Source organism: Meleagris gallopavo, chromosome 3 (assembly GCF_000146605.3).
Source record: "Meleagris gallopavo isolate NT-WF06-2002-E0010 breed Aviagen turkey brand Nicholas breeding stock chromosome 3, Turkey_5.1, whole genome shotgun sequence".
Lineage (NCBI taxonomy): Eukaryota > Metazoa > Chordata > Aves > Galliformes > Phasianidae > Meleagris > Meleagris gallopavo.
This window is the reverse complement of record NC_015013.2, coordinates 64228620-64239550: the sequence shown is the minus strand read 5'-3', so window position 1 is coordinate 64239550 and position 10931 is coordinate 64228620. Positions and strand designations below refer to the sequence as shown.

At 38.6% G+C, this 10931-nt stretch overlaps 1 protein-coding gene across 1 annotated transcript in view; it reads left to right on the top strand.

Annotated features, from left to right (window-relative positions):
* Positions 1-7668, top strand: part of LOC104910379 (junctophilin-1-like) — an 11130-nt gene extending 3462 nt beyond the window's left edge. The window contains exon 2 of the mRNA XM_031552959.1: positions 6764-7668. Coding sequence (XP_031408819.1) covers positions 6764-7653 — 890 coding nt within the window. The 3' untranslated portion in view covers positions 7654-7668. The remainder of the gene's footprint in view (positions 1-6763) is intronic.
* Positions 7669-10931: the final 3263 nt, after the last annotated feature.

Here is a 10931-nt window from a genome sequence, read left to right as displayed (position 1 = left end):
CGGCGCTCCCGGCTTATCGCGGTTTCCCAGCCCGGGCTTTCCGTGGCGGGGCAGCTCCCCGCAGCGTTTGCGGGGCTCGCCGAGGGTCGGGAGGGCAAGCTCCCTGCGCCTGGAGCCTCGGAGAGGGTCGCGCTGGGGTTAGGGAAAGGCTGGAACAGGATGCCCAGGGCAGTGACCGCGGCCGGAGATCAAGGGGCGCTTGGAAGTGGGGCTTGAATTGGTTGGTGCTGTGAGGAGACAGGAGTTGGACTCAGTGATCCGTGTGGGACCCTTCCAAGTTGGGATGTGTTGTGATTCTGTGACTCTCTCACCACTGTTTCTGTGATAAAATACTGTAAATTTAAGAACAGAGCCTCATTCCATGTTGCCCTGCTTCCTCGCTACACTGATAACGTACGCTGGTTTACACTCATAAACTCAACTGTAGTGAAGTGGATACTGAACGTGCATGACATGAGTGAAACTTAGCTGCACCTCCGTGCAATGACTTGTACTGTATTCAAATGCAGTTGCGGTTTGAAACACACGGAAGCTGGACGGGTGATGGATGAAACCAGTCCATGCCTCATCCTCTAGCTCACCATAGGAAGACAGATGCATGCAGTAGGGCCGGGCACCCCACACCCATTTTAGCAGTGCTTTTTGAGCTCAGACTTAGTGGGTTCACTCAGGACTCAGCTCACTTGATGGGTTAGTTCTACCTCATCTTACCACGCCTGCATCATTTCACCTGTTGTGTGGAAAAGTAATCCCAGTGTTTTTAAATTAGCCTTCTGCTGCTGTACTGTTATTGACATCAGTGGAAGTGCCACCTCAACCTGTGTGGAGGTGCTCTTAAGCTTGATCTAATGGTGGCATTCCTGCCCATGGCATGAGTGTTGGAACTGGGTGATCTTTAAGGTCCCTTCCAAGCCATGCCGTTTTGTGATTGATTTGTCCCATTATAAATGAAAGAGCTGATCTCAGTTTTAGGATTAGAGGTGTGCTATTTTTTAAGGAAAGACTGCTTGCTGCAATGCTGAGCAAGCTGCGTATGTAACATGCAAGAAATAGAGCTTAACAAAATTAGTGGTAACTTGTAACTTCGTAATGATGGGATTAAAGGACAAGCCTGTGTATCAGATCTGTTGAATGATGCTGCTGCTGGTTTCTTTAGGGAGTTTTGTTAGGAGATTTATGATAGAACTGTACAAATAGCATCACAGAATGGGTGATTTTGTATTATGCAGAAGAAGTGTTTACAGATGGAATACTTTCCCCTTCTGCTCTTCCTGAAATACAGAGTGTAGTGAGTTGGGTGAGATTCATTTCCATGAGAAGATGCAGTGTTATGTTTTTTGTACCCTGAACTCTTGCAATCCCCTTGATTGCGCATATTTGTAACTATGTGGAAACAGTTTTCTGATGTGGAAAGCTCTGATGATCACTTTCAGCTTGGCTATTGTCTTGAGGATTTAAAAGCCTAACCAAACAACATAGATAAATTTTCAGTTTCGCTTTCATCACACAATACATTTTGAATTTTGTTCAGATTTATTTTGTCTCGTAACTCAGAAGCTGAATTCTTAGTGGCCATAGTTTTGTTATTTGTTTTTCTTCTCCACAAAAGTAAATTGCTTCTGAGTTTCACAAACCAAAGTTCCTTGTATCTCCATCTTTAGACTTCTTGTGGATACTTTTTATTTCAGTATAATGCTGATAATTCAGTGGTAAATTCTGTAAATTTTTAGGCTTTACACCAACAGGAAACCCTTTGTCTGAAACAGTGCTTGGAATGTACAGCTTCCTCTGTAGATTATTTTTATTAACTGAAATCTGCTAGCAAGGTCCCAGTCTTTTAGACATTTCAATTCATGTGGACAGAAGATGTGAATCCCATTGATTTTAATGGGAGCATTTGTGAATGAAGCCAGGCGATATGTCAGACGATTGCAGATGGATCTTTGTTTTCATGCTCGGGGTACAATGGCCGTATTTGCACTCTCGAAGAATGTCTGAAATGCTTTTCTAAGGCAGCTAGATTTACATGTGTGTCTTTAATACACTGTGAAATAATTACAGGAAAGCTGTTTCTTTATTCTGACCTGAGAATACTGGAAAATGGTGGGTTTTACTATTCAAATTGCCACTTTGCTTTAAAACTCACTAATAACTCACTAATAACTTTAAAATACAGACCTTTTTACTACTGTTTTTTTTTTTGTTTTTTTTGTTTGTTTGTTTGGTAATATGATATTTCTGATTGCTTTGATGATATTAGTAATTGAAGTTGAGGAAGGGAAAAGGAGCATAAACACCAATGGCAGTCCTCAGTGTTTCTGCACACACCACTTTGCACGTTGACAGTAGTATAGATTGTGCCTTGTCTGAACGCATTAAAATTGTCACTCCGATGAGTCTTTGAGAAGAACACTGTGAATTATATGTAGATCATGGTCCTCTGTTCATTGCACGTGCCTATGCTTGGCCTTCAACTGACCCTTCAGATTGCACCTTGCAATGATCTGGAGTTCTGTGCCTCCTCCAGGCTGCCTTAATTTCCCTGGATCCGTGTGAATCCACTTGCCTACCTGTGAATTGTTTACTGAGAGATTGCAGCCTAATTTGCTGCTTCAGTATGTGTAAATTAGTTAGTGCTTTATGATCCTGCCAGCAGTAACAGTAACAGGAGTACTGCTGTAAGAACAAGTGTTGTTGATCTGTAGACATCAGTGGCAAATGCATGTGAAGAAAAGGCCATCAGTAGTGCATGCGTTCATTGATTTCTAAGCAGTCAGTTTTCTAGGTATTTGTTTATCTAATGTTTGAGTCTCAAGAGCGTGTAAGAACATTGAGGTACCTAAATTATTAAACCACAGAAGATGAATGTAAAGGTTATGAGTAGGTCAAGCAGTTCCTAGTGCAGTGGCCTCCATGCTTTTTTACAGCACAGTTTCACATTTGAGCCACAAGTAGGCAATGACATTTACAGCTCTAAGATACAGTTGGGAGTCTGGGGAAGGTTAGCACGATGTAGCTCTAAGGAGACAGGTTATGACATTCTACCTTACAGCAGTTTGCCAAGCAAAAACAAAATTTAAAAGTACACTTTTTGTTAGTTCTCAGGCTGAAAATTTGAACATCTGCTCAGGGGCACCATGGTCAGTAGAAGCTGTTGCTGAATGATTGGGATTTTTTGTTACAACAAACAAACTTTACTTTTAGAAAGTAAAGTTATTGTTTTATGGTCAAAAACAGTTTTAAATTAGCTCTGTAATCGCAGTGGTAATTAAAAAGTTGACCCTCAGTGAAAGTACTATAGACAGTGCATTATAATATATGATAAAACAAGAAATGATGTGTTGATATTGTCATTCATATTTAAATCCATGTATAGAGCTAGGTAGATACCATGTTTCTATCTTTATTCATCAGAAGAGCTGTTTTATCATCTTGTATCGTATGCTGTAGCATTTTATTATATTACAGTATTAACACACCAGATAGCTTGATTGTTTAAAGATGTCTGTAATTTCTTCTGATGAAGGAGATGATGCAGTTATAGTCTATATGATAAATCACAGTACTTAAGTCAAGTCTCCATTCTAGGAAGTTTTTCACACAGAGCCTGGTGACACACTGGGACAGGATGCCCAAGGAGGTTGTGGATGCCCCGTCCCTGGAGGCATTCAAGGCAAGGCTGGATGTGGCTCTGGGTTTGCAACCTTGCACATAGCAGGGGGATTGAAACTAGATGATCACTGTGGTGCTTTTCAACCCAGGCCATTCTATGATTCTACAGGTCTGTTGCATCTGTATTCTGTAAACTGCCCCCCATGTGCCATTAAAATATCTTTCCTTTAACATTTAAGTTAAAAAATCTAGGAAGCCGTCAGCTTTCTAGCACTAGTATTGAACCTTTTCTCTTACGAATTTCTAATATTAGAAAAAACCCTCATTGCCTGCAAGACTGCATAACATTCCAACTAAATCTCTTCCAAGAGCCAGTTCACTATGAATCTTTCATTGCCTCATTTGCTCTTTTCTCTTTAGAAGAAACTGGCATTGATTTTATTGGCCTAGTAAAAAGAAAAATCTGACAAGTAAACAGCAGCACATCAATTGTCCTCATTTTAACACCCTTTTGGGCAACAGTAACCACTTCTCTCTAAAGAGCAGGGAAAAACGTGAATCATAATTTGATTAACTATTTTTGAGCTTTTTTTTTTTTTTCAGTCAAAATATTAGTAAGAAAAAATGCAGCATAGGCAGGCCATTTGTACTTTTATAAAATTCTGTGCTGGAAGGGATTGTTTCTGCTTTGAGTCAGACACTCAAATAGCAACGTGAAGAGCCACAGTTATACTGCTGTAATGTAATTCTGGGATATAATCACAGTTAGAATTGGATTTATTATTTTCAAATGAAATTAACGAACTGATGCAGAATATTAGATTGTTACATGTAGCAGTGCAGTGTACCTTGCCAGATTCTTAGCTTCAGCTTGTCATTACAATACTAGGACTTTTCCAGTTATAATTGAGGACAAAATGTAGTCATTTATGCCCATAAAATATTAATATATCTCTGTGAAATGTCTGTTTAATTAAGAAAAAGCTAAACTACCATATGACCATTTTTTTTGCAGTATTTTCAGGATATGTCATATTGCTGTTTTGTGCTCATGTCTCTATTTGTTCTTCTCCATATGCTGAGTTTTTTAAAATAATCATGTTTCTAGATTCAGCACCCTTACAAGCAATACAGCAGTAGGTATCCAGGATACAGGGAATGAGAAAGAAACGAAGAAGGTTGTTGGTTTATGTCAGCAGCCATCTGTTAAAACAAAACCTTCCACTTAGTAGAATTTTCTATCAACACAAAATAGTTATGTTGTCAAACCTATTTAGTATTATATAAGAAAGAAATCTCATAAATATAAATGTAATTGCATGTTAACATTGAAATGCAGCTTAGCTGAAGAGGTAATACAGTAAAACAATAATCGATAGATAATTTACACCAGCACAGCCATAATACCATGCTTATGCAAAGGAGATTGAATATGAAAGCAATTGAATCTTTGAGCTGCATCTGAAACTCTAAGTATTTCACAAATATGTTTACAAAACTATTCAGTCATGGAATTTGACGTTTGATCTTTAGTACTCTGAAGAATCATTTTTAATATGTACTCAGTTGAAGCAGAAAAAGCTCAAAGATATTTTAGGGAGAGCTTATTCATACTTCTGTATGAATATTCAGAGTCAAAATAGCTTTTAAAAGAAATAGTAGTAGGTGGATGAGAAACCTTTTTGTTTTTTTTTTTTAATTTTGTCTCTCAAAGAAGTTTCATTGGGATTACAGTGAAATGATCTTAAAAAGCAAGTTATCTTCTGTTTGCCAGGAGTGGGGCACCTCACACCTTCCTTTGGCTTTCAGAGCCCAGGCATGGGAGCCTGTGTCTTATCGAAATGAAAATGCTTTTTGAGAATACAAGAAATAAAATAGTCTGAAACAGTAATCTGATGATAATGCTGTTTCTTGGCTCAGATGCAGCTTTGCATGTACACAGATAAGCGTGTCTTCTCATATCAAATACCATGTTGCTCTTCTTTGTACTGCTTTTTGAAAAAACTCAAAAATAATTATGGTCACAGTACAAACAATGGAATGTAGTTATAGATAGGGTGGTGTGTCATACTCTGTTTATTACTGCCTTGTCTTCTGTATGTACTGCAGCATAAATGAAAGGCAAAAAAAAGCAGAAAAGCCTTCACATTTCTGATTTCTGTCACAACATACTGCAGAATGTAAATAGAAAAATAATCTGACTGTATTTTTATGTCACAGCAGCCTTTTATATTTTTGATGACTGTCAAATAGCTTGAATATTTTTTAATCTTTAAACTCGAGTTCAGCTACTTCTCAAGCAAAGGACCTACTCTTCTGGGAATTACTCAACGGATGAGGTGGCAGTGAAGGTAGTCTGCTGCTCTCCTGTGACTCCTTCTTCAGAAAGGGTAGCTAGAGTGAAGTGTAGCTTGCTTTATACTGTCAATATTTTAGGTAGCTAGTGTACTTTGTTTATGATATTGAGTAAGCAAAAAAATGTTCATAAAATGCAACATATACAGAGGTTTTGTTTGTAGTGTTTTATCATTTCCTTCCATTCAAGTACATTCAAAATCTTTTTAAAATAGTTGATTGTATGATAGGGCTTCATAACAGCGGTCTTCAGGTGGGCCTTGGGATCAAGACAATTTAGTAGGTTGTTGAGTATGTTGTGACAGGGAGAGGTCTGCAGTTGCCTTATAAAAACAGGATGTTTACTTGTCCCATTAGCTCTTCTTGTGAGCAGCTGAAGGCAAGAGCCCAAGTGCTCCGCTTCCTCCCTGCTTTCTTTCCCCCCACCCTTTTCTCTCTTCCTTGTTGTTCCCTTTAAAAAACATTGAGGGAGTTCTGCCTTTCAGATTTCTTTTGAAATTTCTTCCATGGGCAGAATTGCTCATAAAACACGATGATAGCTATTGTGTTTTAGTTGTCAAAATAAGCTACTGCAGCTTGGAAAGCAAGGGCTTTGTTAAGGGAAAAAATGATTTATGAAAAAACAAGTAACAAAAAGTATGTAGTTTATGTAGTCCCGTGTGCTGTAATTTTTTTCTTCTGTTTCTATTTTCCTAAAGCAGACCTAACAGCACAGTGTTGCCAATAGCATGTTGAATGTAGACTGGTAGGTCTTCTACAACTTTCTAAATTTAATTTCTGCTAATTACTTTAAAAGGTACATACCAGGGACAGTGGACAGGAGGAATGCGACATGGATATGGTGTACGTCAGAGTGTACCCTATGGCATGGCAACTGTGATCCGTTCACCTCTACGAACATCTCTAGCTTCACTTCGAAGTGAACAGAGCAATGGCACCGTTCTGCATGACATCACTGCAGACAGTCCGGCTGGAACAAGAGGAGGTTTTGTGCTCAATTTTCACAGTGAAGCAGAAGCCATGGGAATTAAGAAAAAAGGAGGCTTATTCAGAAGAGGATCCCTTCTTGGTAGTATAAAACTTAGAAAATCTGAATCTAGATCCTCAATATCTAGCAAACGGAGCTCTGTCAGGAGTGATGCTGCTATGAGCAGAATTAGTTCCAGTGATGCCAACTCTACAATTAGTTTTGGAGATGGTGACTGTGATTATTGTCCTATGGAAGACCACGTTGATGCCACCACGACAGAAAGCTATATGGGTGAATGGAAGAATGACAAGCGCAGTGGTTTTGGTGTTAGTGAGCGTTCAAATGGCATGAAATATGAAGGAGAATGGCTAAATAACAGGAGGCACGGGTATGGATGTACCATGTTTCCAGATGGCACCAAAGAAGAAGGAAAATATAAAAATAATGTTTTGGTTCGTGGAATAAGAAAGCAACTTATACCAATACGAAACACAAAAACTAGAGAAAAAGTGGATAGAGCAATAGAGGGTGCACAGCGAGCGGCTGCCATGGCAAGAACAAAAGTGGAAATTGCAACTTCAAGGTATGTTACTGCAAAATATATTTGTTCATCATTGACTTCTTGGGGGAAAAAAAATCTTGTAGTAAGTGAGCTCTTACTGGTGACGAAGTGCAAGTGTTTAAATGTTGTCTTTCACTTTCAAATGTGTACCTAATTGGCTTTACTTAAATTAGACATATAAAACTTAAAACCTCAACTTATTTGACTAAAGTTATTCATATGTGTTCAATAATATGAAATTAGATTTCCAGGGTCATACATTTCTGCCTTAAGTCAAGAGCTGCCGCAGTATGTCCTTACTGCATGGAACATAAAACTGCTAAGGAAATACATGGAATTATGTGGGGAATGTGAAGTGACAAAGGTGTATCTTCCCATAAGCAGTTATGCTTATTGTGTTGGTAATTTTTGGGGAATCTAAAATTGCACATTTTCCACTGGGGATCGTAACATGCAAGTATTTATCTGAGGGAGTGAGGGAGCGAACAGTATAAGAATAATGGTCGAGGCTCTTGTGCTTAGAGGCTGTTGTTTCAGTTGCCAGAAGAGTATCTGCTGAAAAGAACGTTTGTGTGAGGTTTCGTTAGCTTTGAAGTATTGCTCTCCTGCAGTCTGAATTCATCAGGCTTCTGTGACCACCTATTTGAAGAATAGCAGTGGGCTTCTCCCCACCGTCAAGTGTTTGAGGAGGAAGGGAAAAGTGAAAGAGTATGATTAGGAGTAAGAGGGAAAAATGTCACTTCTGCTTCGGGCTCCTAACCGACAAACAAACAGAGTTGTCTGAAATGGAATTGTTATAAATTAGATCAATCTAGACAATGTTAATAGGTTTTACTTTAAAGACTAAGAGCTCTTTAAAAAGCTATTTAATTTTTAATGCCTTCAGATAAGTTTCTGTGGCAGTTTCTCTGTTGTTGGTTTTGGTCTGTTTCCTCAGGCAGGCTTTTCTTGAAATATGCTGTGGACCAAAAAAAGAACCCAGAAATGTGCATGAAAGAAAATCTTCCTGCTATTTTAGAAAGAGGCTGTCACGTTACACTTACAGCTGAACAACTGATTCCTGATTTAGTATGGTCAGTAATGTATGTTCAGTGACTCTCCTCTTTCTGACTGTTGTCAAGAACACAGAAAAGACTGAAAACTACATACGTGGGAAAGCTGAAATACGTGAATGGCTCATAGCAAAAAGTAGTTGAGACATAAATATGAAGAATTTAGTGTACTGTTCAAGAGGCTTTATGAGCACTGGGCACCGAAGTAACTAGATGGTAGCATATATATTCTACTGCTTCTATAAATACATGTAAGACATTATGTGACAGCATATTGCATTAGTGAAGCAGAGCCATAATAGCTAGCTTTAAGAAGTTCCTGGATCCCATTCATGTTTTGTCAGTATGTAAGCCTTAGCTCTCAAAATCAGTGACAGAATGTGTGGATAGGGTAATCACCAATTTGAGTTCAATATAAAGATGTTAAAAAAAACATGGTCTGATCTGAGATCCTTCAGTTACAAGGTGCAGTGTATATACACTTCCCCCTTAAGAAGAGATATGTCTCTAAAGTGTTTTGTTTCCTGTCCCTCCTTCTCAAATTGCTTCTTCTTAGGAGCTATCCATGAAAATAGTGTTTATTTCTTGAAAAGAAGTTCTTAAAAGTAGGACAGTGGAAGTCATCTGTAGTGACCATGTGTGACCATGGGATACTCCTTTGGTTTCTCAGTTGAGAATCTGTCAGACACAGTCCCATGATGTACCTGCAGCACAGGTGAAGTTTCCTCTCTTTTAGCAGCCCTTGCACTGACTGTACTGGCATGGAGTCAAAGACAAAGAGGCCTGACACCTAATCAGACAACATCAAGCATAAATATTACATAAACTTCTCTTGTGAGTGCATATGGGATTCATGTAGTAGGGAAGACATAACGCTTCCCATCTCTCAAGTTTTCAGAATTCCCTTTAGGATCAACAACTGGGAGTAAGATCCATGGCATTATGTGAACTAAGGGACTGTCATGCTGGCAGAATCAGTAATACCAACTATCCAAGAGTCAGATCATCTAGAGGAGTTTCTAGAAGAGCATTCCAGACTGATTGGATTAGTCCTGTTTCAGGATGAGAGAACTTGCTTCTATCATTTGGAAACTTGAGGTTCACTATTGATTTGTGACTGCTAGTTTACTAGACTGATAAATGTTGCTGTCTAGTTGATGAATGAAATGAATGAAATACCTTTGATGTACAGTGAGATTACCCTATTACTGATGCAGAATATTACCCCTGGGAAATTTCTGCAAAATCTCACTGTGCTGAAAGCATAGTGATAGGAATTGAGCAATTATTTTCTTATACTTAGGTGAAGAGAGATTGGGAATAGTCTGATAGACTTCAGCTGCACCTGCTTCTCAGATACTAGTATTTCTGCAGTGTCTTAGATGAATGGTTGCCTTGTTTGTTTCCTAATGATCAGGATTATGGGTTGAGGGGAAAGGGAGAAATCTGGGAGTGCCTCTTTTTCATTTCTGTAGCATAACAGATACAGAAGTGTTTTTGCCCATATGGCCTTTAAAACTTTCTGTGTGTATAACCTGACTGATGGATGTCAATAGCAATGCATGCTCATTCACTGTAGATTTCCACTGTGGAGGATCACTCTACACGCACACACACGGTTTTCTATTCCAAACATCTAGAAACCTTGACTCGCCATAGTCAGATGCCTTTCTTTCAGGCTGTGTGCTCTTGATCCTGTAGTGTTCATTCCCTAAATGTTTGCTGAGCTAAAGGAAACCAGACTCCATTCTCTTCTTCATAGTTCCGTGTTGATTGTGCCAGGTTTGGCTGATAGTTTGACCTGTTGCAGATGTCCACACCGTCATCAGCAAGACCAGCCACTGTTTTGCTTTCTATTCTTGATGTCCTTTTATATCTAAAAGTCCTTAATAAGCTGTGTAGTCACCCTTTGTCTATCATGACAGCTTGATGTATGAAGAAAGATCTGAAAGTTGGATTAAACATAGCTTCCCTGAGCTTGAATTTACAGTGGCTCTTTTGACTCATCCTTTGGAGTTTTGAGGTATCTGTACTGAAGTGTTTAGTTATAGCAGCATTGTTTCTCTAAAGATGGAAGAGGAAGCTTTATAAAAATGTGCACTGTATGGAAAACTGGTGTATGAGGGAAATAGTTACCAGCCTCTGCTACACAGATCTCTATCCAAAACAGATTATACGTTAGCAATGAATAACAGTATTTTTAGAGTGATAGTGCAGCCTGGGAGTTTAGTTTGTACATTATAGTTTTCCTAACTATACTTAAGACAAAATATTAAGGTATAAATACAAAAATCGTAGATTTTGAGGAATTACAGAAGAATGTTAGGTATTTGTTTCTTTTAAGATATTAAAATATCTTTTTTCTTTTTCTTTTTCTTTT